The sequence below is a fragment of the Mesoplodon bidens genome (genome assembly GCF_964165515.1).
Source record: "Mesoplodon bidens genome assembly, chromosome: 18".
NCBI lineage: Eukaryota > Metazoa > Chordata > Mammalia > Artiodactyla > Ziphiidae > Mesoplodon > Mesoplodon bidens.
The window spans coordinates 48,771,228-48,798,069 of NC_138175.1; the positions used below are offsets into that span (position 1 = coordinate 48,771,228).

Genomic DNA, 26,842 nt, shown 5'->3' on the forward strand with positions numbered 1-26,842 from the left:
TGTCGAGTACCTATTACACACTAAGTACTGTTCTTGGCACAGGTTGTGCGGTGGCAAATAGACAAGCTAATTTCAAATGCTGGGTTCTGATAGAAACAGAACTGACATAATGGGGTGATGTGTTGGTGGAGCTGGGGAGCAGTAACAGGTGATCAAGGGAAGCCCCTCTGAGTAGGTGATATTTGAGTAGAGCTGTTTGATGCTCTCATGGTACTTGGTGCTGGGTGTTGGGTATGTGGAGATGGCTTAGGCCCAGTCTTTGCCTCTGATGAATTCTTCCCCACCCCAAGCCTGTGTGTGTCCATCCGCTTCTCCAAAAACTAAAGTTCGGACTTGCTGACCAGGGGTGAGAATACCTGAGGAAAGAGGTGGGTCTTCAGGCATGTAGATCTCTGTTTGAAGCACAGTTTTAGAAATGAGTCTTGAGTTCAAATCCTCTGCCACTTTCTCATTCTGACCCTGGGCAACTGACTGAGCTCCAAGATCAGTAGTGATGGGTGTGGGCCTGGAGCCAGATCTAGCCCCTCCACTTCCCAACTCTGTAACCTTGGACAAGTTCTTTAAGGCTCTGTGCTTCCATTTCTACGTAAAATGGGGTTATGATCGCTCCTCTTAAAGGGGGTGCAGAGTATACATTTGAGTTAATAAAAATATGCATGGTGAATGCTCTATAAATAACTACTAGTTTTTATTATTTCTATTTCAGATGAGAAAGGTGAGGCTCTGGGAGGAGGAATAGCTTAGCCCAGGTCACCCAGTCAGGAAGTGGCTTATGAGGATAAATAGTGATCATCGTAGGGCATCGCCTAGCCTAAGGTCCAACATATAATATTCACTCCATACTTGGGAGCTGGGGCTATTCCTGGCAATCAAAGGGCTGCCTTGTTCTGCTGCCCCTCAGCACAGGAAATTCCAAGGTGGTTTTTCCATACTGGCTTCTCTGGTTCTGTCCCTGCGGGGGAGAGCAGAGGGGCCCAGGTCCCCAAGCCAACTCCTAAAAGATGGAATTGAATATCAACTTGCCTGTCTTAACCCCGTCTCTGTTGAGGGGGTGGCTCTTACTTGGAGTGGCCTGGGCTGCCTTGAGCCTAACTGGGTATTTCCTTATGCTGGCAGCCCTCACCCTGTCCTTGAAATGGTTCTGGCTGGGTAGCAGACTCTAGGTGGTGTGGGTGAAATTTGGGACTGGTTTAAGGCGGGGACAAGACCCGAACATAGGCTTCCTTGTGCTGCTGGAGAGGGAGGGCAGGAGGGAACTGGAGACCCCGTTCCTCCCTTAGGCACTCTTGCTCACAGTCCACGATGGCTTGGTCCTCGGTGTTTCTTGGTGTTGTCTTGCTGTCTGCCTTCCCAGGTCCTAGTGCCAGGGGCTACCCGATGCCCAAGCTGGCTGACTGGAAGCTGTGTGCTGACGAGGAATGCAGCCGTAAGAGTTGGGGGTTGGGGGCGTTGGGGGCTTGGATTGCTAGCCTGTGGGGAGGGTGCTGTTACTCCCTTCTGTTCCTTCCCCAGACCCCATCTCCATGGTCGTGGCCCTTCAGGACTACGTGGCCCCCGACTGCCGTTTCCTGACCATACGCCAGGGCCAAGTCGTGTATGTCTTCTCCAAGCTGAAGGGCCGAGGGCGGCTCTTCTGGGGAGGCAGCGTGAGTCTTGGGAGAACAGAGGAGGAAAGGGTAGGGTGGCTGGGGTGGGCGTGCACCCTGATTTTTCACCTGAAGGGAAAATCTGAGGGAGTGAACTGAAATATAGTTTTGGAGGGGAGGCTATTGTGGTCTACTTTACTTTGTTTAGCAATTATTAGGGCACCTACTATGGTGGGTACAATAAAGAACGACCCCTTTTATTCTAATGGAGGGAGACAAGCCATCAAAAATATCAGCAAGTATGTGCTGCTTTGAGAATTAATATAAAGTGACTGGGTGACTAATTCACATGGGGTGGTCAGGGAGGACCTTCGAGCCGAGCGTGTGACTTTAAGCTGGGATTGGAATGACAAGGATGGAGCAAGCCAAGTCGAGATCAGGGAGAAGAGAGTGCAAAGATCTTCAGAAGGAGTGAGCTTGCCATCTTCCCAGACCCCGGCTTTTAACTCCTCTTCCCCAGGTTCAGGGAGATTACTATGGAGACGTAGCTGCTCGCCTGGGCTATTTCCCCAGTAGCATTGTTCGCGAAGACCAGACCCTGAAGCCTGGCAAAACTGATGTGAAGACAGATGTGAGTGTCTTGGGGGCTGGCAGGGACTTGGAGGGAGGGCCCTTGGGCAAAGATGCTCCTACCCTTGGCTCCCTGGCATCCTAGCTGTATGCGCTGGAACAAATCCCCTGCCTTTTCTTATCTGAAAAATGAGTGATTTCTAAATCCTAGTCCGATTGAGAGGTGCAAAGGGTAGAGGGCTCTAGGCTAATTTGCATAGCACTTGTGCAGCCAAACCTGGCGCCTATGGCTGCAGCATTTGGTAAAACCACTAGATCCTTTGTGGTGTGACTGCTAGTTTTCTCCCCACTGTTTCCCCTTTCTCTTTTTCAGAAATGGGATTTCTACTGCCAGTGAGCTCAGTCTACCGCTGTCTCGGCTGTTGTTTCTCCCTGACTTTATGCAAATACATCAGCCAAGTGCAAACTATGGGCCTCGGTGGTCTTTGTGGTGGGTCTCTAGAAAGGAAGTGTTTCCCCAGGCTTCTTAATCTAGCCAATCAACCCACTGACTGTGGTAACGTCAGTGGTTGCTAGGCAGAATTTCACGGACTAAAAGCTCTTTGCTCCAAGCTGGGTACCAGAGGTGGGCTCGTAAACTTAGATATTACAAACAGATGAGAAGATGGAACAACTAAACAGCCAAACTGGGGGGTTATGGTGTCTTCTCTAGACCAATAAGAGAACTATTGAACTATTGGGAATGAGCCAATTGGACCATGAGGAAGACATAAATCACAGAGCAGAGGTTTTCTAGGATTTCTTGGAAGATTATCCGCAAAGGGAGGTAGGAGGTTAATTTGTGCGTATCATGCGTACCATCCCAGCTTTCATCCTCCTTTTCTTAGAGATCAGTACGCCCCAGCTCTGGATCAGCTCCTACCCCTGCTCCCTTCTTTGCATTCGTATCCCCGCCCCCAAGTCCTCTTCTACCCAATCTGGAATCTCGACTCTGCCCACGGACACCCGGCCAAATCCGTTTCTCTGCTCGGCGAAGCGTCTCTGGCACCGCCAATCGCTCGTATTGGTCCCGCCCCTTTAGGCCCTGCCCCTCTCTCCCCACCAATCTGCGCTTTTGTCCCGCCCCCTGCCTGCAAAGTCCGCCAATCCTTGTCTTGGAAAGCGTGGCCTGGTGTCCCGCAGCATTAGCGGGTCGCGCCGGAGGGGGGTGGAGGCGGAAGTGGCGGCGCCGGCCTGGGGAGTAGGAAGGAGCCGGGGCTGCAGCCCGAGTGGAGCGGCTGCCAGCCGAGGAGCAGGCGCGGCCGCGTCGCCATATTGCGGCCCTAAGCGGCCGCGACCGAGTCATGGCTGAGACCTACGGTGAGGGTGGTGGGCGGAAGCTGGGGTCTGGGGTCTGGGCCCAGAAAGGATGCGGCCTGTGGGTATGGGGCGGGGCTTTATATGTCAGGGGGCGGGGTCAGGTAATATGGGGCAGGGCCTAGTTGATGCTGGGAGGGGCTTAGTGGGTCTGAGGCTGGGCTTAATCAGTTTGGGCGGAGCCTGAGGGTCTGGTGTCTAGGCGAAATAGATCTGGGGCGGGATTTGAGGGCAACAGTCCTGATGGATCATGGTAGGTCTTGAGGGAAAGGGTGAGCCTTAATGTGTCTGGGCGGAGCCTGAGTGGATGGGGCGGGGCTGATTGTGTGAATGGCAGGGATCAACCTTGATGGGCTGGGGGGACGCTGAAGGGATGCTCTGGGCCCTAGGATTACTCTCAGAGAGGTCTGGAATGCGGTTGGGGGTGAGTCGTCCTTTACGCGGTGGGGCTAATGGCAAGGGGTGGGGCTTAAGCTTGAGAATAGGGGTAGGGCCTTGGGCTGAGGGAGGGATGGAGGGACTGAGAATTGGAAAATATGGATGGATGGATAGATAGGAAGTAGGAGAACAGGGTGCGGTAAAAGGAGCACTGGTTTAGGGGTCAGAGGGAGCTGCATTCATTCGACAAACAGAGAAAAGCAGAGGGAACTATGCAAAGACCCTGAGGTAGGAACCAGCTTGTCATCTTTAGGGAGTAGACTAAAGGCCAGAGGCTGGAGTGGAGTGAATGAATCAGAAAGTGGTAGGAACTGAGTTGTGGGAGGCAAGGGCAAGATTGTAGTCCTTGATAAAATGGTGAATCCCAGCTCTACCTAGGAGTGGGATCTTGGACAAGTCAGTTAACCTTTCTGGTCTCAGTTTCCTCATCTGGAAAATGGGGATAATTATTAGTATATCTCCCTCACAGAGTTTTCCTGAGGGTTGAGTTGTTGATGTAAGTAAAGACCTTTAGAACTGTGCCTGGTATGTGGTAAGCACTATGTAAGAATTATCCGTTACAGTTGTTACCCACTGTTCTGTATCTGTCTGTGTCTGTTCTCTCCCCATAATTGTGATGTTCTTTGGATTCCGTCTTTTCATGTCTATCTTTCTCTCTGCATGGGTTTCCTTGAATTTGGCTCCATCTGCTCAGACTTCCTCTTCAAATTCCTGGTGATTGGCAGTGCAGGAACGGGCAAATCATGTCTCCTTCATCAGTTCATTGAGAATAAGTGTGAGTTTCTGACAGTGGTCCTGGGAGCACTAAACTGTGGGCATGGCCATGGTGTGGGCAAGTAGGCAGCTGCCGGGGTGGGCAGGGGCAGGGCTGGCCAGAGGTACAACTCCAGTGCTGGCTGCCTGGTCCTTACCTTGGTATATGCTCTTTGCTAGGCCCTCCTTGAGCCTCAGTCACCCCAGAAATGAGAATGGGTTTGTACCAGCTGAGGAGGCCTTGGAGGACAGGGAATCCTCTGAGCCCCCGCACTGCCTCTTCTCCCCCTCCCACTCCCAGTCAAACAGGACTCCAACCACACAATCGGCGTGGAGTTTGGATCTCGGGTGGTCAACGTGGGTGGGAAGACCGTGAAGCTACAGATTTGGGACACAGCCGGCCAGGAGCGGTTTCGGTAGGTGGGCTGGGCCCCCATGGAGAGAAGGTAGGGGAGAGGGGAGGAGAGAGGAGGGATAGAGGTGTGCAGAGTTACCTGGAAACATAATGACAGGAGCAAGGAGACGCTGAGAGGGCAGGCAAGGTAGAGGAAGAGAGAGAGAAAGAGACTGATGAGCAGGTCCATGTAGTCAAAGAAAGAAGGCATCTTGGAGAGAGGACGGCAGAGACAATGAGAAAAAGAGATTGAGAAGGAAGCATAATGAAGAGTGAGAGGGCCAGGGAGGGACTGCAGACCCTAGCGAGACTCTGTGGGATAGACCCATGTGGCTGGAGGGACGGAGACTTGTCCCCAGGGAGAAAAGAGGCCTGGAGACAAGGAGATGCTTGAGGTGGGGCGAGGGGTAGAGAATGACAGAGAATGACTAAAATAGAAAAGGAAACTTGAAGGAGAGATACAAACACTCAGGAAGAGAGAGAGAAAGAGACAGACTAAGAGAGAAGAGAAAGAGAAGGGAGATAAGGAGACTCAAAGAGAAACAGAGGTGAGAGACAGGGAGAGTGGGACAGGGGTGGCCAGAGAGATGGAGAAATGGATGTTTTGTGGGGAGAGGGAAATGTGTAGGACTCAGCACACAGTATGTCTTCAGGACATCTCTGCAGAAAAGGTGACAGACACATGGAAACCCTGAGTCTGGGAAACAGACAGCAGGGAGAGAGAAGCAAGGGAATCCAGTCCATGGGGAAGCGTGGTCCCTGGGCAGCACTGAGTAGCTTCTGAGTTAATATTTGTGTGTGAGTTCTCTGCGTGAGGTGCACAGAGATAGAGACTGAGAGGGTGGAGGGGAGATAGGTGTACGACGTGCACCGGGCTGGCTGTAAGTGCTCCATAAATGCGGCATGATTGCATGAGTTCCAGAGGGACCCAGCCTGTTCCAGGGAGAAGCAGACAGTCGGCCACTCTGGGAAGGGGGCCTCCCCCAACCAGAGCAGGAGAAGGCCAAGCGGATGTAGTTGTGTAGTGCTTGGCTAGGACTGGGCAAAGGGGGGATGACAGAAAATGTTGAATGAATGAATGAATGAATGAATGGGAAAGGGTGAGGACGACAGAGCCAGAGCAACAGAGATGGAGAGAAATAGAGAATTAAAGATACACATGCACACAAGAGACAGAAAGGCACGGACCAATGAAGAGATGCAGAAAGACAGGGACACAGAGAGAGTCAAAGGTAAGAAGAGAGAATTCCCTGGCCGTCCAGTAGTTAGGACTCAGTGCTTTCACTGCCGCGGCCCCAGGTTTAATCCCTGGTCAGGGAACTAAGATCCCACAGGCCAAATGGCATGGCCAAAAACTTTTAAAAAATGAAAAAAAAGGTAGGGAGACTGAGGCGGAGGCAGGCAGCTAAGTGCGATAGAGATTGAGGGAAACAGAGAGACTGCAAGTGGGAGAAACTGTAGACCACGGCCGGGTTTAGGGGGATGGGCCAGCAGTGAAGGGGGGCTTCCGAACCACCAGTCTCTCTCCGCAGAGGGGGGCAGTCCTGGGGCACACCCCAGCCTCGGGGGTGACTGGGTCCCCCTGGCCCCACAGGTCGGTGACACGGAGTTACTACCGAGGGGCGGCTGGAGCCCTGCTGGTGTATGACATCACCAGGTGGGTGCACGGAGTGGGGCGGGGTGGGGCCTGGGCTGCCCCCGACCCGCGTCCGCCTCCCTCCTGGCTCCCTTCTCCACAGCCGGGAGACCTACAACTCGCTGGCCGCCTGGCTGACGGACGCCCGCACGCTGGCCAGCCCCAATATCGTGGTCATTCTCTGTGGCAACAAGAAGGACCTGGACCTGGAGCGTGAGGTCACTTTCCTGGAGGCCTCCCGCTTTGCCCAGGAGAACGGTGAGGGCTGGGCGGGGGGGCTATACAGTGGGGCCCATGGGCCTGCAGGGGAATGTGGAGATTTAGAGGTCTGGGTTCAAATCTGGGTGTTGCCGCATTGCGAGCTGTGTGAGCACTCTGGTCCTCAGTTTCCTCATCTGGAAAGCTGGGATCACAGCGTTTCTGCTTCACATAGTGCATGACGGTTAAGGGATGTGGTCCATGGGGGCTTCTCAGCACTGCCTGGATGGATGGGTGCTTGACTCACGGTGGCTGCTAAGAAGGTTTCGACCACTGTGGGGAGGTAGCACAGGGTATTGGTATAAGGTGGAGACTGCAAACTCTGATGGCCCTAGGGGACAGGTACATTTTACGAGCAAGGGAGAGGGGACAGGGTAGACGCCAGGTTAGCAGGCACTGGCACTAGGGGAGTAGATAAGACTGACAGCCACATCAAAAGGTATGCAAGTATACTATCACCAAAAAGACCACAAATAACAAATGTTGGCAAGGATGTGGAGAAAAGGGAACCCTCCTACACTGTTGGTGGGAATGTAAATTGGTGCAGCCACTATGGAGAACAGTATGGAGGTTTCTCAAAAAACTAAAATTGAACTACCATGTGACCCAGCAATCCCACTCCTGGGTATAGATCTGAAAAAAACAAAAACACTAATTCGAAAAGATACATGTACCCCAATGTTCATAGCAGCATTATTTACAATTGCCAAGATATGGAAGCAACCTAAGTGTCTATCAACAGAGGAATGGATAAAGAAGATGTGGTATATATATATAATATATATATATATATATATATATATATATATAAAATATATATACAGTGGAATACTACTCAGCTGTAAAAAAGAATGAGATAATGCCATTTGCAGCAACATAGATGGACTTGGAGGGCATTATGCTAGGTGAAATAAGTCAGACAGAGAAAGACAAATACTGTTTGGTATCACTTATATGTGGAATCTAAAAAATAAACTAGTGAAGATAACAACACCAACAAAAGGTAAGCAGGTCTCAACTCATTTGAAAACATCATGTTGGCCACAATCTGCTGGCCTAGGGTCTGTCCATGTTCCTCTAGTTTGTAACCTGCAGGTTTAGAGGATTTGCCATTAGAAAGATGTGGATTTGAATCCTGGCTCTTACTTACTGTGAGATGGCTGTCATATGGCCGGTGGGTGGACTGTGATGGGCCTGTGCTAGATGGTGCTGGGGACACAGTGATGAAGACAGCCCTGGACCCAGCGCTCATGGCCTCACAGTCCGGGGGGCAGGGGGAGGACCATTTCCAGACAGTGACAGCCCAAAGAGGTCAGGGCTGGGAGCGGGGAGGCACAGGGGTCTGTGGGAGCCCAGAGGAGGCACCTAACTCATCCTGGGAGGTCAGGAGGACTTCCTGGAGGAGGAGATGTGAGCTGAGCTCTAAAGGAAGAGCTCGGTGGGTACCTGGGGAAGGGGGCCTTCATGGCAGGGGAACAGCATGTACGGAGGCCCACAGTGAAGGCAAAGGTGGGACGTTTGAGGAACAGAACAAGAGGCAGCAGGTCAGAGTCGGAGTGGAGGATGGGGACTGACTGAGGGCCTGACCTTCCGAGTGTCTGCGCCCCCAGAGCTGATGTTCCTGGAAACTAGTGCTCTCACGGGTGAGAACGTGGAGGAGGCCTTCCTGAAGTGTGCCCGCACCATTCTGAACAAGATCGACTCAGGTGAGGCCCCCAACTGCCCGGAGTGGGAGTGGAAGGCAAGGTCCAGAGGCCTCCAAGGGACCAGTTCTCACCTCTCTGCTTCCCCCAGGTGAGCTTGACCCCGAGAGGATGGGCTCCGGCATTCAATATGGCGACGCCTCCCTTCGCCAGCTGCGGCAGCCTCGGAGCGCCCAGGCCGTGGCCCCTCAGCCCTGCGGCTGCTGAGACCTGCGGAGCCAGGTGGGATACTGGGGACTCGGGCTGCAGGGCTGGTCTCCTGACAAAGGGGGGTACGGAGCCGAGACAGAGACACAGAAAAGGAGAGACGATGAGAAACAGAGTGAGGAAGAAAGACACGAGAACACTTGAGTTAAAGGGGCCATCTTCCCGGCCCTGGGAAACCACCCGTCCTTCCCACCCCACCGCCAGCTCCCTGCCCTGCATCTCTGACCCTCCCATTCATAATTCATCACATGTTTGTTGAGTGCCTCCTCTGCGCCAGGCCCTGTTCCCGGCACTGGGGCTATAACAGTGGGGAAAACAGACAAAAATCCCTGCCTTCATGGAGGAGATGGTTAATAAACAAGATACACAAGCAAATTGTATAGTAGGTAGGGCGATAAGAGCTATGGAGAAGAATCAAGGAGGGAGGGGAGGTGGAGGAGTGGAGTGTTAAATAGGATGATGAGGGGAGGCCTCACTGAGAAGGTGACATTTGAGCAAAGGCCTGAAGGAGCTGAGGGAGGGGTCATGTGGGGACCTGGGGGAAGAGTGTTCTAAGCAGAGAGAACGGCCAGTACAAAGCCCTGAGGTAGGGTCCTGCCTCCTCCCCTGGGTAAGGAAGTCCAAGGAGGCCAGCGTGGCTGGAGTGGAGTGTGTGTGCGTGCGTGCGCGCGCGTGCGTGCTGGGGAGTAGGTGCGCTGGAGATGAGGTTGGGGTGGGAGGAAGCAGGTGAGTTAGGGCCTTGTGGGCCACGGGAAGGACCCTGGCTTATAAGCTGGGTGGGATGAGAGCTGTAGGAGGGCTCCGAGCAGAGAAGGGACAAGGTCTGATTGATTCAGGTGTTCACAGGGCCCCTCTGGCTGCATATAGAGGAGACACTGAAGGGGGCAGGGGTGGTTGCCTGGAGACCAGTGAGTAGGCCACTCCAAAGTCAAGGTGAGAAGGTAAGAGGCGATGGTGGACAGGATCAAGGTGGGGGCGGAGGAGGGGTTGCGAAGTGAATAGGTTTGTACCCTCCCTGGTCTGTGTCTCCAGGCTTGTCCCCTCCTCATGTAGTCACTGGGTCTTCCTAAAGCACAAATCTGATTCCTTCCCTCTCTTTTCTGGTAACCTCTCCCCCTCCTCCAGGAAGCCGTGCTTGTTCCCCTGTGCTTGGTCCAAAGTCCTTGACAGGCTTGAAAGTTCCTACAGGATTTGGTCCTATCCCCACCTCTCTGCGGGTGTGTATGTCTTGACAATTCTTGTCTCTGTGCTTCATGCCCACCCAACCCTCCACCCCACAGCCACTGGCAGCTCCAGGATGGTTGTGGAGCAAAGCGTTTAGTCTTTGGATATATGTACTTAGAGAGCCGAGCCAACATAACTTCCTGATGAATGGATGTGGAATGTGAGAGAGGAGTCAAGGATGAGCTCTTTGGGCAGGGCTCTTTTCCTTCCAGGATTTTGCGTCTGCTGTGCCTGTGTTCCCTTCTGGCACCAACTCCCATTCATCATCAGGTCTCTGCTAAAATGCCTCTTCCTGCAGGGAACCTTGATAGGCTTCCCAAATGGGGTCACTCCCTCTAGATGGGCCGTCTCACAACTGCCCCTCCTTTTCAAAGCGTTCAACTGACAGAGTTGATCATTGTTATCTGTATGGTGTTTGTCTAACCCATCTGAGAAGGTGATAGATCACAGACTCCAGAGCTGGGCTGCCTGCGCTTATATTCCAACTCTGTCACTTCATAGCTCTGGGCAGATTCTGTAACCTCTCTGGGCCTTGGTTTCCTCATCTGTAAATGGGGCTAATGATAGTACCCACGTCAATGTAAGTGTGGAGAGAATTAAGGTAATTCACGTAAAGTGCTTAGAACAGGGCCTGACAGTCAGTAAACTAAAAAGACTTGATAAACGAGGGCTGTTTATTATTTTTCTTCTTCTTATCTATTTTAAAGACTCTGGGCTATGTAGAATCAGATGGGTGTGTACTCTTCGCCTCAGAGCTTAGTTTTGAGTCCGTTTCAGGGTGTTCCCTCGGTGAATCAAATGTAGTAAGACTGCATTTTCAAACTTTGTTGATTGCACTCTACAGGAGGAACTATACTTTATCTGTTGATCTAATACAGTCACACACGTATAAAACTAAAACACGCCTTCTCGTATTAATATTCTTTCTCTTAAAATTGAGGTGAAATTCACATAACAAATTTAGCCATTTTAAAGCATACAATTCAGTGGCATTTAGTACATTCGCAAGATTATGCAACCACCACCTCTGTCTAGTTTCAAAGCATTTTCATCACCCTTAAAAGGAAACCCTACACCCTTTAAGCATTCATTCTCCATTCTCCCCAGCCTCTGGCCCCCACCCATCTGCTTTCTGTCTCTATGGACCAACATATGAAGCACTCTGAAATTTCTTTTTTTTTTAATATGTTAACATTTTAATTTTTATGGTATTTTCTATTTTATTCTGTCACAACAATTGCTCAAGGCTCACCAAACTGATTTCCCAACCCACTAATGCAGTTGTACACATTGGAATCACCTGGAGAGCTTTAAAAGATACTGATGCCCGGGCCTTACCTCAGAGATTCTGAAGCGATCTGGGGATTTCTAGAAGCTCCCAGGTAATGCTATCTGCAGATAACTACAAAAGAGGAACTGATGTGTCTCCTCGGTTTGGAAAACACGGGAATGAGACCTACAGCCTGGATGATCCAGGAACACAGAGGAACACAGAGGTGCAAAGGTGGGGACACAGAATGTAGACACTGAGATGCCCCTCTACAGACTCAAGGAGACAGCTCTCTGAGGCAAGTAAACAGGGAGGTGCACGTGCCCTCAGCTCTAGAGCCCCAAAGTCCCTGCAGACAAGAAACAGAAAGTCAGACAATGTAGAAACTTTGGGAGAAAGAGAAAAGTATGGACAGACAGGCACAGTTAGTCGGGCAGGAAGATACCCAGAAATGAGACAGAGACACCAGCCAACAGACCCAAGATCCCTCCAGTTCACGGCACACTTTTCTTTCAGCTCTCCCGTTCTCCAGGACCAGCCCTGTCCTTCTGGCTGGGGCCCAGACCCAGGCCCTGGGAGACTGAGCCCCTTACCTGCCCTGGCCCCAGAGAAGCTGCCCCGCCACCTGTCCCCCTTCCCTGGCCTGGTGGGGCCTGGCTGAGGGGCAAGACTGAGCCACGGGGGAAGGGGGAATCCGTACCTGCTGCTGCTTCCTCTGTCTTGGCTAACCCCTCTTCCCCCTGAACCCCTAACCATACTCAAAGAGTTTCCAAAGCCCGAGACCAGGGCCATTTGGCCTCAGCTCCCCTGGCCCTGCCACTGCGAGTACGTGTTATTTATTACCTTACCTGGAGGCCTGTCCCGTCCCCACCCCACCCCCATAAAGCATTGTTTACACCTGTGTCATAGCCTCCGTCATTTTGGGGTGGTGGGGAGGGAGGGGGGGCAAAAGAGGTCACCGACGGTGTTTGGGGTCTATGTTTTTGGGTTGGACATGGTACGGGGGTCCACCATGACGCCATGACTCAGGTGTCTGTTGTAGAGGGAGTTTGCCCAAATACATAACCCTAATGTCCCTCTGTTTGTGAAGGGTGTGATGGGATCTGTAGGAATGTGTGCTGTTTGTGTGTGTGACACTGTTGCTTATGACTACTCTGTGTCCTTGGTGATTGTGAGGCTGGCGTTGTTTGGGACACCAAAGCTAGGGAATGAGAATTCAGGCCTGTAGTTGAGCCCTGGGTCTGGGCCCCGTGGGTGATAGCTATGCATGTCTGATGCCTGAAAGTCTGAGGCAGTGTCTATTTGGTGTGTGACTGTGTTTGTGTGCCCCTGAGGTCTGTGTGTGTTTTGCTGTGAATTTGACTCCTTTGATACACTTGTGTGTGACCATGAACCATGTGTGTGCCCCTGAAGACTGTGTGGGCTTTTGTGCCACCGGGACTCCTGTGCATATTTGAGATCAGTGTGTTGCCTCCTGTGTCCAGGTGAACCTCTGACACCCGCACATGCCCTGCCAGGGACAGGTGCAGCCCACTGAGGACACTCCCAACTGCTCTCCCATCCCCAGTTTGGCCTTAAACCACCCTCAAGGGAGGCCTGAGTCCCTGCTCAGCCTGGGTGCTGGCAGAGGGGGTGGGGCATTTAAATGACCTCATCTGTATAGTCCTCCCAGGTCAGGTAGGTCGTCCAGAGACTCGAGGCTGTCATGCAAATGTCTTCTCTGAGTAGCTTTCCTAGGTTGTTTTATTCGGGCGCCACACAGTTGTCCCGATGGGGCAGGGTGGAGCGGGTCAGAATGTTTGCACGTCCCTTCTGGTTCTTTTTCCCTTCTCTCAAGGACGTTCCGCTCTTTTTTTCCTCCGTTATGAGAAGTCCTCATGTAAATTACTTACTGTCGTGCAAATTTACATACATTTCCCAACTAATTGCCCAGAAGTTTCTCAATATTCCTATTCTTGGGCTGTGAGAAGGCGGAGCTGTCCATGTAAATAATACCGATGATCTGTATGCCGCTCCCCTACCCGGCTACTCATCGTTCCGCCGCGTTCTCGGCTCCAAGGGGGCGGGCCTGTCTATGTAAATAGACTTATTTGCATACCCCTCCCACTCGCTTGGCATAATATGTGCCGAAACTCCCCCACCGGATCCGGCCCTTCCTAACTGCGTTCCGCCTCTCGCGCAGAAGGGGCGGAGCGGAGAATGCATAAAAACCTTGCGTCGGCGACTGGTCCGCTTCCCCTTTCTCGAGGGACACGGTGTTCTGAATTTCCTCGCCCCGCCTTTCGCGGCTCGCGCCTGCGCAAGTCCTGGTCTCCTCCGCCCGGATGCGGTCACGTGCCCACCGGGCGAGGCGGGGGCGGAGCGTCGCGGGTGGTGGGGGCGGGGTATGGCGCGCTGTGCGGCGCAGGGCGGCTGGCACAAACGGCGGCGCCGGGGCCGGAGGAAAAACCTCGGTGAGGAGACCGCGGGGAGGGCATGGAGCGGGGCGGAGAAGGCGGTTGAGGCCGGGCGCCGGCGCGAGCCGGGCCGGGTGCGGGGGAGCGCGCCCAGCACTCTTGTGGCGAAGCCTGGCGACCCTGGGGAGGGGAGGGTGGGGGTGGGGCGTGGGGGAGGGAACGCGCGCCGGGCATGTTAAACGCTGGCCGTTGGGGGGGTTGGGGGGGAGCAGGGAGCGGGCGGAGGGGGAGGGGAGGGGTGGGGACACGGGGTTCCAGCGGTCCTTAGGCCTTGTCTTCGTCTCCTGCTGTGCCCCGAGGGGCCCCAGGACCCGCACTGAAGGGACTTGGGAGGGGGGCGCTTTTTCCGTCGTCCTTTCCGCGAGTGCATGAGCCCTCCTCCACCCTTCCCTCTGTCGCTGTGGACCCCGCTCCCACGGGTCCCTTCCGTCTGTCTGTCTCAGGACCTCCCTTCCGTCTGGGTGTGTGTCAGCCCCTAACGGGCTTCCTCCTGTTGGGCCGGGTTCTGCCCGGCTGTCTCAGGCCCACCCTCCCTGCTCTTCTCCGGTGTGTGTTTCTGTCTCTGGACCCCCCCGTTGCCACGGTCTGTAGGTCCCCACATTCCCTCTGTGTCTTCCAGGCAGATTCCCCCTCCCGCCCCCACGCGCCCCAGCCCCGGTCTGTTTGTTTCTAACTCTCCTACTTCCCACTCCGCCATCCTTTTCTACTTCAAGTCCCCTCCTTTTCTGTCCGTGGGTCTGTGTCTGAGGATGTCTCTCGCCCACAGCTCCCACTGCAGTCCTCTGCCTGTGGGTCATCTACCCAGTCTCATCCCTCCAGCTGCCCCCTTATTGCCCCTTGTCTCTTAGTGATTCCACCCAAGTCCCAGAGTCTTTTTCCCCACGTGGCCTCAGGTTTTGGGGTCTTTGTAGCTAAGTCTGTCTAACTATCTACTGCCCCTGCCACTCCCCACCCCCGCCCAGCCCTCTTCCCTGTAGCTCTTCTCACATTCCTTTTTCTCTCTCTCTCTCTGTTTCTCTCTCCAGCCACCGTGACAGGTCCCTTCCCAAGCCCCTAGGGACAGCAGAGGACTTGGGGACCAGCAAGCACCCCCAGGGCACGAGAAAAGCCTCTGCCATCTGCCCTGCCTCATCCTGCCCCACGCCAGGCCCAGCCGCCCCGGCCCCCGGCTGCATCAAGTGGAGGAGGAGGAGGTGGAGGAGGGTGGCACCATGGGCCTGGGCCGTGCCCTCCATGCCCGGGGGATGAAGACACTGCTGCCATGGACAGCCCGTGCCAGCCGCAGCCCCTGAGTCAGGCTCTCCCTCAGTTGCCGGGTTCGGTGTCAGAGCCCTTGGAGCCTAGCAGGGCCAGGATGGGGGTGGAGAGTTACCTGCCCTGTCCCCTGCTGTCCTCCTACCACCGTCCAGGAGGGCCTGGTGAGGCCTCGGCGGGGAGTGGGACCCCCAGAGCTACAGCTACTTCCACCACAGCCAGCCCCCTGCGGGAGGGCTTCGGTGGGCAGGATGGCGGCGAGCTGCGGCCGCTGCAGAGTGAGGGTGCTGCGGCACTGGTCACCAAGGGGTGCCAGCGACTGGCAGCCCAGGGCGCCCGGCCCGAGGCCCCCAAACGGAAATGGGCAGAGGATGGTGGGGATGCCCCCGCCCCCAGCAAGCGGCCCTGGGCCAGGCAGGAGAACCAGGAGGCGGAGGCAGAGGGGGAGGGCTGCAGCAGTGGCAGTGGTGAGGCCAGCTCCGGGCTGAGGGAGGAGGTGCTGCCCGCTGCACCTGAGCGCCTGGCCCTGGACTATATTGTGCCCTGCATGCGGTACTATGGCATCTGCGTCAAGGACAGCTTCCTGGGGGCGGCACTGGGTGGCCGAGTGCTGGCAGAGGTGGAGGCCCTGAAGCGGGGCGGGCGCCTGCGTGATGGGCAGCTAGTGAGCCAGCGGGCTATCCCGCCACGCAGCATCCGTGGGGACCAGATTGCCTGGGTGGAAGGCCATGAGCCAGGCTGCCGAAGCATCGGTGCCCTCATGGCCCACGTGGATGCTGTAATCCGCCACTGTGCTGGGAGGCTGGGCAGCTACGTCATCAATGGGCGCACCAAGGTGAGGCTGCAGGGACCGGGTTGGTGGGGTGGGGGGCTGCCCGGCACTTGTTGGATGCCTAGTGCTCTGAGCACCAGTGGGTTTGGAGATAGGCTTCTGGGGTCACAGAAGAGTTTAGGCAGCTCTGGCGCAGGGACTGTTGGAGCTCACTTCGGGCTCTCACTCCCTGTGGCCTTAGTTTGTGTACCTGTAAACCATGGGTTTGGCCCGTAGTCACCATGGTTCTTGACCTTGCCAGGGATCTTCCTGAAGAACCTGAGGAGAGGTGCTGACTGTCATAGTCCCACATCTGTGCATGGGCCATGGTGGGGTTCACAGCCGCCTGATGTCTGCTCATGGATCCTAGACCGAGAATGTTCAGTGTAGACAGGCACAGGTTTCTGCCTCTGCCGTCTGTACCTGTCTGTCTGCCCCTTTGTTCTTCCCTGTTCCCTTATTTTCTCATCTACTCGTGTATGTCTAGTCCATCCTGTCCATTGTCTGTCTTTGGTCTGTTTGTTCTGTCTCCCGGGTAGGAGAACCAGAAGGGGGAGGGGGGAGGGGGGCAGTGGTGAGGCCGATGCCGGGCTGAGGGAGGAGGCACTGCCCACTGTGCTTGGTGCTGGGCTATATTGTGCATTGTATGCCATACTATGGCATTTGCATCACGGACGGCTCTCTGGGGGTGGCTGTGTGCTGGCCCAGGTGGAGGTTATGTCCCCATCTTTCCCATCCCTCCCCATCCTAGACCCTGTCCTCCATCCTGTCTGTTCTGTCTCTCCATCACTTTATCCTTGTCTGGCCCTGGTCTGTTTCCTTGATCCTCTGCCCTTGTATCTTTTCTTGGTCCCTTTCTCTTGTTTTAGAGTAGCAGTTATTAATCTTTTTCTTTTGGAACCTGGGCCTTTTTAAGAATCTGCCAAAAACCCCAGACCCTGTCTTAAGAAAAATGCTCATAGATTGGAGTTTATGGTCAGTGATCAGGGCCTTCTGGGCCTGCAGCTGCCCATTCAAGAACCTGGGGTTAGGAGCCCTGCACAAGACAGTAGTCCGTAGGGCCTTTTGGCCTGCTGACATGGTAATTCTCCTCATGGAGGGGTGTGAGGATCCTGGCCTTGAGTCCAAGGTTTGGTGGTGTTAGGACAAGGCCCCGTAGGGAGTGCCCACTGCACAGCACCAGTGATGCCTGGCTGATGGCACAGACTGTGTTTTGCCCTGCAGGCATGAGGCTGTGCTCCTGATGTCCTCTCCCTCCTCCCTCAGATCCCATCTTGGGTTCTGTCTCTGCAGCTTTCGTCTCAGGCTGGAGCTGGCTCGGGGACTAGGGCTCCCTCGGGCCGAAGCCATACTGGCTTCCCCATCCCAGCTGGAACTTGTCCTGCTTCCCTCTCCCTCCTGTTACTTTGGTAGCTGGAGGGCCAGAGGCGGCCCCTCCCAGGGGCGGGAGAGATCAGTGGGAATCTCCGTAGCCACAAGGTGTTCAGCACCTTCTCCCCAGGGTTACCCATCCTCACAGGAGGAAAGTTGGTGGGGAGACCACAAGAGTTGAGTGGCCAAGGGCAGGATGCTTCTCTGAGCCTCCGTTTGCTCATCCACAGGATAGGAAAACCAGGTTAACTCCCCAGCTAGGCTGTGGCCATTTCAGGAGGGGAGGGGAGGGGAGAAGGTGCAGATCTCTTTTCCTTTGGTGCCTTGGATGTGGTTGGGAGCAGGCCCTGGAGGGGTGGTGGGGTGGGTGTTGAGACTTAACCCTGGGAGGTAAGGACAAGCCTGGCTGGACTAAGAAGGGAGGGGAAGAGCCAACCCAGCCACTGGAGTTCCTCTCAGACCCTTCCCTGTCCCAGGGAGACAGCAACTGCAGGCTTCCTCGCCTTCAGAGGGCAACATCTGGGCTCCCTCCCCAGGCTCTGGAGTAAGACAGTGTGGGGTGGTCACGGTGAGGGGGGGCTCAGATCACCAGTGTGGTTTCGGCTGGTAACAGCCTGCCTCTCGGTGGTCCCTGAGTGCCGCTCCTGTGCTCTTCTGCCTTCCTCCTCTCCCTAGTTCCTCTGCTCAGTTGACCTGCAGGTGGGAGGGAATTGACTCCATTGGCATCAAGGACTACCATAGGTGACCCCGGGAGGCCCCTGTAAGAGCAGTTTGGAGGTGGGGCCTGCTGCTGTTGGCTGAGACCTGGGATTCTGATTGGGGGGGGCGGGGTGTGCATGCACAGTGATCCTAGCTGCCCCTTCCTGGAGATGGAAGTGTGAGGAGCAAGTTTCCGTGTTACTCGGGTTGTTGTCCCTTCCCTTGTGGGGGCAGGAAGTAGATGCTTCTCTGGGGCCGGAGGATGCCACCCCCAGCCCCACTCCCAGGTGAGTATATGTGGGGGGAGGGGGGCCTTAAAGGGCCTGTTCCTGTGCCTACCTTGACACCCACAGGAGTCCCATTCCCTGGCAGACTACAGAGTGTGTCCCTGCCTGCCTGGTGGGAGACCCTGTGAGGGTGCACGGGAAGGACGGATTGGAGGCCCTGAGACCCAGGGGAGTGCTTTTAATTAGCAGCTCCCTCCTTGGCACTAGGGGGACAGGCCTGGCCCTAGGGGCCGGTACTAGGTAAACAGGTACCTGTGCTGATTTTGCACTGAGAGGGATGGAATGGGAAATGAGCCCAGGTGCCTTCAGCTAGAGGACTCGAGGTGCTCCTGGTCCTGAGACCTGAATAACGGGGGGCCAGTGGAAGAGTGTTCAGGCAGGTCTAGAGGCCTTGAGGATGAGCTTGGCCTGGTCAGAGGAGACTGAGGAGGATTTCGAGGCTGGAGATAGTGTATGAGGCTAGTGGCCTTGGAGGCTGTGGTCAGGAATTTGTGTTCTCTTGGGATGCAGCGAGGAGCTTGAAGGGGTTTGAGCAGTGGTGAGCTGGAGTAAAGGGCCTCTGGCTGCTGTGGGGGTGGGTTGTGCAGGAAGAGGTTGCAGCACTGGACCCCTTTCCCCACCCCCTCCTCGAGCAAAACCGGCAAAATCTCCAAAAGAGTAGTCGTTAGCTCCACTTCGTGGATGAGGAACTGGAGACGGGGAAGCTCAGTCATCTGCCCAGCATCACAGCTTATGTGGCAGCACTGAGACTTGAACCCAGGAGATAGGTCTGCAGGAACACCTGGGCCCTTTTCCTCACATCACATCCATCATTTTGCTGGGTACCTGATGAGAAACAGGCCCGGAGTGGCTAGGCCCAGGACTCAGAATGGCCAGGGCTGCCTAGGGCAGTGGCGGCTATCCAGGAGAGGAGGTGAGAACCCTGTGGCTAGACCTGTACACACAGAAGCCAAGACCTGGGACAAGGTCTGACTCAGATCTGTGGGGTTCAGGAGCCTCCAAAGTCATGTTCTTGGAGGGGTTCATGCTGCTGCTGTAAACCGAAGGTGTTTATTAGCCCCATTTTACAGATGAGGTGTTCTGAGGCCCATTCAGGTGATGAGACTGTCCAAGGCTACTTGGCAGGTTATCCTTGGAGTTGGGATTAGATCTCAGGTTCTGGTCACATTCTAGGTTTTGGTACCTGTTCAGTTGTGTAGGAGACAGATTATTTAGCGGGTATTCTTTATAGTTAAGGTCAGTGGTTCTCAACATCGCTGCACATAGAATTACCTGGGGAACCTTTGAAAATTCCAGGCTCCACCTGAGACCAAGTACATCAGAACCTCTGAGGTGGGCCTGGGTATCAGTGTCCCAGGTCATGCCAGCTCTACTGCTCAAGGAGAGAACTCCTGGTGTGGGGCTGTGAGGCCACATCCCTGCGCACCAGGAAATGTTTAAATTGCTTTTATCCTAGTGAAATGTCTGACGTGGGGTCAGGTTATCTTTAAAAAACGAAGCCCTCAGTTGGTAATTGAGCTGCATGTCGGTGCCAGACGCGGGGGGTGGGGGTGGGGGTAGGGGCCTGAGCTGTGTGTGTGTGTTTGTGTTTTGGGCTATTGGGGCCCAGGAGCTGAGGTTTCCTGTGGATGGAGGCTTGGTTGAAAAAGGAGAAAAGGAGAAAGTCTGGGTGCTGCAACCCTTGGAGCCCAGGACACCTGAGGAAAGATGAAGGGCTGAGAGGGGTGAGAAAGAGGAGGTGATGGCTGCTTCCTCAAAGGTCCCTGCCAGCTAGCCTCAGTAAACCCTCTCCGTCTGTCTCTGCCAGGCCATGGTGGCATGTTACCCAGGTAACGGCCTGGGGTACGTGAGACACGTTGACAATCCCCATGGCGATGGGCGCTGCATCACCTGCATCTATTACCTGAATCAGAACTGGGACGTCAAGGTAGGATGTTGGGGGTGGGGTGGCGTGCATCCATTGCATTTTCCTTTCCCAGCTCAGCTTCTAGCATTGTCCCCTTCCTCTTCCCAACCCACTGGGGGGCGGTGGAATGTGCCCAATGGCTCTTTCTGGGAAATGGGACCTCCTCTTCAGCTGACTGTGTGGCGGCAGTTCCCCCCCTTTGGGGAATGGTGCTGTCTGCCCAGCCCCCAGCCTAACGAGCACTTCCCCCGCCCCATTTCCTGTCTTCTTAAGTAGCTTCCTGCCCATCTCCATGGTGATGCAGACTCTGGGTTGTCATTCATTTTGAGAGCCTGAGTGGCGGGAGGGAGTGATGGGTGCAGTTATTATGCCCCCTGGTGGGCTCCTGGGGGCCGGCAGTGCAAGGCGGGGGCTCTAGGCAGGACTCCCAGCCTCCTGCCTCATCCTCTGGCCTGCCTTCAGGTGCATGGCGGCCTGCTGCAGATATTCCCTGAGGGCCGTCCCGTGGTAGCCAACATTGAGCCACTCTTTGACCGGCTGCTCATTTTCTGGTCTGATCGGCGGAACCCCCATGAGGTGAAACCAGCCTATGCCACCAGGTATGGTCCATACTTCCGGGAATGTGCCCAGGTGCTCCCCCTGTGCCAGCAAAGTCTTGTCAGACCCCTGAAGTGACTAGGAAGTGATGGAGTGCCAAGAGGGGGCGGCTCGGGGTGGATATAGTGGCCGGAATTGAAGAAAAGTGATCTCTAACCACCCTCTGGGGCTGCTCTGGTCTCCAGGTACGCCATCACTGTCTGGTATTTTGATGCCAAGGAGCGAGCAGCAGCCAAAGACAAGTATCAGCTAGGTACCGGCTTCCCAAACAGTGTCCCCTCCCTCAAGTCCTTCCTAGTCCATGTACCTCCCTAGGCCTCGAGCCACCTCATCAGTCTCTCACTGAATCCTGTCACTCATTTTTCCCCATCTTTGCCTACCTTCTCTAGACAGTTCACTCTCCTGGTATCCCCAGCATGAGCCCCATCCCTTCTGGTCATCTCCCCATCTTCCCAGGTTTCCTTGGTCTCTTAGTTCTGTCCCTGATGACTCAGTCTCCTGTCCCCCTTCACCCCCAGCATCAGGACAGAAAGGTGTCCAAGTACCTGTATCACAGCCGACTACGCCCACCTAGGGGCTAGCCCCAGAGCTGCACGGACAGACAGCTTGCCCTGACTTCGGGAGAGCCCTGGGCCCCGGTGCTGCCCGTCACGGTGCCTGCTCCTTCCCCGCCACTGCCGCTGCTTCTGACTTTGCCTCTCTTCTGCCTGGTGTGGAGGGCTCCATCCATCGCTGAGGACCAAGGAGGAGGAGAGACCTCTGCTGCCCTGGGATGGGGGCTGGGGTTGTGACCTGGGCAGAGGCCGGTGTTGGGGCTGCCATTACTGGAGCTGGGGGCCTGTGTCCTGCCCTGTCTGGTCATGCATGTCCCTCTCAGGTTTGGAGAGCTGGAAGGAGGCGTTGCCACCTCCCACCAGAATGCAGGATTTGGGGTTGGGGTGAGTCATGGCCTCTTGCTGGCAAAGGTTTGTGGGGGAGTATCCCGAAGCCCCCCACTCCTCCAGCCTGGAATGTGAAGTGATTCCCCAACCCCTTTGGCCATGGCACCTTTTGGACTAGGCTGCCGCCACTTGGGCAGCATAAAAGGTGCCGGGAGGAGCATGGGTCTGCAGGTCCTGTCAGCCAAGAAATAAAAGTTTACCTCAGAGCTGCACACATCTGACTGACTGACTCACTCCTTGTTGGTAAGAAGACTCCTCCATCTGCAATTCAGGGCCTTTATTGACCAAAGAGGGTAAGGAGGTCTGAGAGCCAGTGAGCGGAGGGTGGCTGAACCTGACTTCAGCGGGCCACCAGACAGAGTTGGAAGGCTGGGGGCACGTTGCCCAGGCCAGTGCACTGTGGGGTGAGGTCGATGTTGGCGGGGCTCCCCACAGTTCTCAGGCAGAACTGCTGTAGAATGGAGGTGAGGGAGATCTCGGATCGGGCAAGGCCTGCACCCAGGCCCACTGCTTTCCTGGGGACCTGGGGGTGTGGAATGAGAAACCCATGCACCCCACGGCACGTCCAGGCTGGTCCCCTCCCTGCCCAGCCCAGACCTGGGGCAAAGGGCATGAGGGAGTTGTTGCTCTGGAACTCACCCTTGTCATTCAGGAAGTTGGTGGGACTGAAACAGCCTGGGTCCTTAAAATCAGGTGAGATTCTGGTGTGCAGACACAAGGAGAGGAATCATGAAGGTGCCCTGGGGAGATGTGCAAGGGTTACTTGAAAAATTGGCAAGCGACTCTTCCAAACATCCATCCAAGACCCCATTTCGAAGCCAGCGGCAAGGAAGGCCGCCTACTTTCTTGCTCCCAGAGTCAGCGCTCTGGACGCTTAGGCCGGCTGATCTGTTAATAGGCCCTCCCCAGCCCCTGCACAGGATCCCGTCTTGGTGGGCACCTTGGGCAGGGAGTGGCTGCGCAGGTGGGCATCACAGGTGAGGGCACACGGCAGCTCCAGCAGTAGCACGCTGACGACGCTCTGGATCTCCTGCAGCGTGGTGTTGGTGTAGGGCAGGCGTTCTTGGTCTTCCAGGCTTGGGGCACACATTCGACCTACCACGGGATCCAGCTCCGCCTGCGCTTTGGCTGGGGCCGGCAGAGATGTGAACTATGCGTACCCCAGCCTCCAGCCAACCCAAAACCCTAGCCGCTTAATCCCTAGCTGTCCAGCTCACAAGCCTGCCACCTCTGGGTATTTGAGCAGAATGAGGAGTCCACAGCGCAGAGTGGTGCTTGTGGTTTCAGTACTGCCAAGGAAGCGGTTATGCGTCGTCATCACCAGTGTCTCCTGGAAATGGCTCTCCGGGCCCTTCTATTCCTGTGGGTAGAGGAGCCAGGCGTCTGCTGGTGGGCAGCAGGGCCCTGTACCTTACCCGTTTGATCCAGGAAGCAATCGATGAAATTGCAGGGTTCCCTGGGCTGCTGGTTGCTGCTGGGTTTGCTGAGAGGTGAAAACTCTAAGCTCTGCTAAGTTTCGGAAGATTCCGTGGTGTGGGCCTGGGAGCCATTTTAGGAGGGAGGGGAAAATGTACATCTGGGGGGACAGGAAATCAATAGGACCTTGAACAAGACCATTAGTTTCCCTATGGGGAGACTGGACCAGGACTTTGATGTTGTCGGTTCTAAAACTCTTCCATTCCAAGATTCTAAGACTGCCCCATTCTAATGATCCAATGTAGGTAGGTCCATGTACTCGAAATTTGGCATAGATTGGGCACACGAGGGAGGGATGGGAGCCGACCCTCTCACCTCACCCCATCTGGAACTCATGATGCAGAAGTTGTCATTGAAGAGGTCCAGGAGCCTCGGGAACTCCGGGTCCTCGTAGCCATAGCGGTTCTCAAAGACCACGGAACACATAACGTTAGGTACAGCATTATCTAGTAGCCGCCGGGGGTCGAACGGAGCTCCTGGGAGTGGGGACATGACAAGGTCATACGCTGGGGCTCGGCCCCCACTCAACTCTTGGGTTTACTGGCTTCATTCCACCCAAACGCCTTCCCTAGGCCACACCCACAACAGGTTCCTATCCTTTTCCGACCAGGCCGTACCAACGCTGTCTTGAAATTCGCAAAGCAGACATGGCGCCTCTTCCAGGACACGGTCCTCGATGGTCCGCGTAGCCAAGCCGAACTCCCTAAGTGCTCCAAGTGCAAAATTGCGCAGCGTCCGCCAGCGCTGCCCGTTAGAAACCACGATGCCTGGGGGAGTGGAACAAAGAAGGGGACGGGCCGGGGAGTTAGCCACGCCCCATCCCGGAAGCATCCCGTAGTGGAGTCGACTTCCTCGCCAGTCTTCGCTCTGCTTCATTTCCAGGTCTTTTGGTTGCTACCCCGGCCTTCTCGGCCCTATCCACACATTGGCCGCACCTCTGCTGGTCCCGATTCCTGATCCCCGTGCTTGCTCTCTTTGGCCTTGACTCTTAGGCTCTTCTCTTCTACTGGCTGCACAAGGATCCAGCCTCCCCCACCCCCATTCGACCCCTACACTGTGGCTCCTCCCCAACCTCTCCTCAGAAGCCTTGACTCTATTAGGCCCCGCTCCATTTCCCCCGGTCTCGCTCTGTATCGCAAACTGGACGTTCCCGGCCCGCACTTCCGCCGTCCAGGCCTCACCGTTTCCGCGTGTGAAGCGTTCGAAGACTGCCCCGGCCCCGCGGCCGGAGACGGCATCCGCTTGCAGCACTAATGCGTCCCGCTGCGCTGCGTAGCTGCATAGCACCACTGCAGGGCGCGGGCCCAGCCACACCGTGAACACCGGACCCCAGCGGCCAGGGAGCTACACGGAGCCGGTGGTCAGCGGGCCCGGGTCTGGGCTCCTGACCCCTCCGCCATCGAGACCCCAGAGCCCGGCCCCCATCTCCCTTCTCCTTCAGACCCAGGAGTCCAGCCCCACCGCCTTCCCTCAAAATCTAGAAGTCCAGGTCCCCAGCCCCCTGCACCCTCAGAACTAGGTATCTGGGCCCTCAGTACCTCCCCAGCCTTGAGCCAGAACAGACCTCTCTGCTCCCCGTCCCCTGGGACCAGACTGCCCGCCCCAGGCTCCTCCTCCCTTGGGACCCAGGAGTGGGGGGGCGGGGGTGGCAGCGCGACTCCGCCCTGAACCAGGAGCTCAGGGCCACTGCCCCTTTTCCCTCCAGATCTAACTTCCCACCCACAGTCTCCTTTCCCGGAAGGCAGGACTCCAGGCCCCTCACCCTCTGTCAGGACTCACGGGGTCCGAGCCCTCAGCTCTGTCTTCATTCAGAGAAACAGGAGTTCTAGCCCCCAGCCCCACCTCCAGGAATCCAGAATCCTGTTACCCAGCCCACTGTCGGGGCTACCTCCGTGAGTGCACGGTCCAGGTGTCCAGACTCGAGCTGCAGCAAGTTCCACAGAAGCGGGAGCGGTACGGGCCCAGGGATAGGGCCGCCTGCGTCTGAGCGCCGGGTGCACCCCAACCCCGCCTGGCTGCCTGCACCTCTTCGCCTCTCTTTGATTCCCTTGGGGTCTTGGGTGGAGCAGGGATGGAGACTGAAAGTGGGAGGGGTGGCCGCCTTTGGGATGCTCATTCTGTAATTCCCCAACCCAAAGTCTGCCCCCTGCCCCCAGCCCTATCACTGCTGACCTTGGCTCCTCCTGGCCTTTTTTTTGTGTGTGCCTGCCTCAGCCTGTCCTATTTGGTAGCCTTAATGCACTAGCATTTTCATGTCAGCATACCTGGTCAACAGGTGCACCCTCCTGAACCCCCAGCACCTGTGGGTCCATCTCACTTGGCCTGTAGCTGTGCATTCCTAATCCCCTGGACACCTCTGGGCCCATGACCACTGAATGCTGTACCTTGTACTTCTGATAACTCAAAACATCCTGACTGCTAAATACACTTCTTAGAACACTCCTGGTGATGTGTCCATTCGCCTGGCACTCCTGTGCCCTGTGCCTGTGATTCCTGGGGACTCACACCTGAGCCCTTGTCACGTCCACACCCATTGCTCTTGGAGCTCTGTATGCCATACATGTCTCCCAGATGCTCACTCAAGTCCCCTAGCGTCCTGGTGCCCATCAGCTTGGCACTTCCATGCCTATCCTATGACTCCTGGCTGCCTTCCCACGGTTGACACCCTTGTATTTCCACACTTAGGCCCTGCCCTGAACTCCTACCATCTCTATTCCCAATGCTCTGGCTCCCAGATGCCCCAAATGTCCTATGCCTATGCTGCTACACCCCTGGTCTCCAGTCCCTCAGACTCCTCAGTGGGCACCCCCCCCCATGCCAGGCCACGATGGGCCGGGGCGGGGGTTGTGGCTGAGTCTGTACTTGGAACAGACTGTTCAGGAATGCGGCCCACCCTGCCACCCACCCTGCCGGGCTGGATCTAGCCTTCCACCAGGTGCCTGGCACAGGGCCCAGACCTGGGGAGATGGTGAGGGGGCTGTGCAGAGTCTGGGACAGGGCTTGTCTCTGGGAGTGTCTCTCTCACTCCCAGTCTCTGTGTTTCTCTGTTATCTCTCTCTCTTTCTCTCTCTTCCCATTTCTCTCTCTCTATCTGTTTCGCTCTCAGTGTCTACCTCTGTTCACGTTTGTCTTCTCTCTCGTGCGCTCTCTTTTCAATGTCTGTCTTTTTCTCTCCCTGCCTCTTCCAGTTTGTCTTTACCTTAATCTCCCTCTGTCTCTGCTTTCCCGTCTTCCTGCCTGTTTGTGTAGCACGTCTCCCTACCTGTCAGCCTTTGTCTGTCTGGGAGCCTGGTGACTGGCAGGGGCTGAGGGACAGGGCAGTGCTCAGAGGCACTGACTCTGCAGACCGCAGGGCTGCAGCAAGCATGCCCTCGCCACCCCCTCCCCCAACTCCCACCCCAGCCTCTCCGATGGATCCTCTTTCTCAGGCTCTTTTCAAGAGCAGGCTTTTTGTCTTGTTCACTTCTGTATCCCCAGCACGTAAAATAGTGCTCAGCATACAGTTGGCACTCAGTAAATTTTGCTGAATAAATGCATGGCTTTCTTCATCCCTATTTCTGTCTCTGTTTCTCTCTCTCGCTCTCTTTTTTAATTGGAGTATAGTTGCTTTACAATGTGTGTTAGTTTCTGCTGTACAGTGAGGTGAATC

The 26,842-nt window shown here is 55.5% G+C and overlaps 3 protein-coding genes and 1 pseudogene across 7 annotated transcripts; 3 read left to right on the plus strand and 1 right to left on the minus strand.

Moving 5' to 3' along the window:
* Positions 1 to 1,026: 1,026 nt before the first annotated feature.
* Positions 1,027 to 3,073, plus strand: MIA (MIA SH3 domain containing). Of its 2 annotated transcripts, XM_081215281.1 has the most exons (4): positions 1,027 to 1,426; positions 1,513 to 1,646; positions 2,107 to 2,217; positions 2,530 to 3,073. In XM_081215281.1, exons 1-4 carry the CDS (start codon positions 1,303 to 1,305, stop codon positions 2,551 to 2,553), a joined length of 393 nt encoding a protein of 130 aa, XP_081071407.1. In that variant the 5' UTR covers positions 1,027 to 1,302; the 3' UTR covers positions 2,554 to 3,073. The 2 variants fall into 2 exon arrangements, with proteins under 2 accessions (XP_081071407.1, XP_081071406.1); XM_081215280.1 differs by having other exon boundaries at positions 2,107 to 3,073.
* A 267-nt stretch (positions 3,074 to 3,340) lies between these two features.
* Positions 3,341 to 15,009, plus strand: RAB4B (RAB4B, member RAS oncogene family). 3 transcript variants are annotated; one of them, XM_081215278.1, is made up of 8 exons: positions 3,341 to 3,515; positions 4,645 to 4,725; positions 5,005 to 5,119; positions 6,692 to 6,754; positions 6,837 to 6,991; positions 8,602 to 8,697; positions 8,786 to 8,916; positions 14,877 to 15,009. In XM_081215278.1, the coding sequence occupies exons 1-7, from the start codon at positions 3,500 to 3,502 to the stop codon at positions 8,899 to 8,901; spliced, it is 642 nt and encodes a 213-aa protein (XP_081071404.1). In that variant the 5' UTR covers positions 3,341 to 3,499; the 3' UTR covers positions 8,902 to 8,916; positions 14,877 to 15,009. The 3 variants fall into 3 exon arrangements, with proteins under 3 accessions (XP_081071404.1, XP_081071405.1, XP_081071403.1); XM_081215279.1 differs by lacking the exon at positions 14,877 to 15,009 and adding an exon at positions 10,027 to 11,903; XM_081215277.1 differs by lacking the exon at positions 14,877 to 15,009 and adding an exon at positions 11,912 to 12,293 and having other exon boundaries at positions 3,345 to 3,515.
* A 102-nt stretch (positions 15,010 to 15,111) lies between these two features.
* Positions 15,112 to 21,559, plus strand: EGLN2 (egl-9 family hypoxia inducible factor 2). Its single transcript, XM_081215276.1, has 5 exons — positions 15,112 to 15,940; positions 20,081 to 20,200; positions 20,642 to 20,778; positions 20,962 to 21,029; positions 21,295 to 21,559. The coding sequence occupies exons 1-5, from the start codon at positions 15,113 to 15,115 to the stop codon at positions 21,348 to 21,350; spliced, it is 1,209 nt and encodes a 402-aa protein (XP_081071402.1). The 5' UTR covers position 15,112; the 3' UTR covers positions 21,351 to 21,559.
* A 17-nt stretch (positions 21,560 to 21,576) lies between these two features.
* On the minus strand, positions 21,577 to 25,529 carry LOC308605761 (cytochrome P450 2F2-like; annotated as a pseudogene). Its single transcript, XR_014017932.1, has 8 exons — positions 25,458 to 25,529; positions 24,732 to 24,857; positions 24,375 to 24,537; positions 23,811 to 23,960; positions 23,509 to 23,669; positions 22,939 to 23,293; positions 22,658 to 22,845; positions 21,577 to 22,457 (listed from the first exon to the last, which is right to left on the minus strand). The product of XR_014017932.1 is annotated as a cytochrome P450 2F2-like (transcript).
* Between the last annotated feature and the right edge of the window lie 1,313 nt (positions 25,530 to 26,842).

Coding starts and splice junctions, on each gene's coding strand:
- MIA (XM_081215280.1), top strand. CDS start 1,303: ATGGCTTGGTCCTCGGTGTTTCTTGGTGTTGTCTTGCTGTCTGCCTTC. Junction 1,427..1,512: donor TGCTGACGAGGAATGCAGCC/GTAAGAGTTGGG, acceptor TTCCTTCCCCAG/ACCCCATCTCCATGGTCGTG. Junction 1,647..2,106: donor GGCTCTTCTGGGGAGGCAGC/GTGAGTCTTGGG, acceptor CCTCTTCCCCAG/GTTCAGGGAGATTACTATGG.
- RAB4B (XM_081215278.1), top strand. Junction 4,726..5,004: donor TCAGTTCATTGAGAATAAGT/GTGAGTTTCTGA, acceptor TCCCACTCCCAG/TCAAACAGGACTCCAACCAC. Junction 5,120..6,691: donor GCCGGCCAGGAGCGGTTTCG/GTAGGTGGGCTG, acceptor CTGGCCCCACAG/GTCGGTGACACGGAGTTACT.
- EGLN2 (XM_081215276.1), top strand. CDS start 15,113: ATGGACAGCCCGTGCCAGCCGCAGCCCCTGAGTCAGGCTCTCCCTCAG. Junction 20,201..20,641: donor ATCAGAACTGGGACGTCAAG/GTAGGATGTTGG, acceptor GCCTGCCTTCAG/GTGCATGGCGGCCTGCTGCA. Junction 21,030..21,294: donor CAAAGACAAGTATCAGCTAG/GTACCGGCTTCC, acceptor CTTCACCCCCAG/CATCAGGACAGAAAGGTGTC.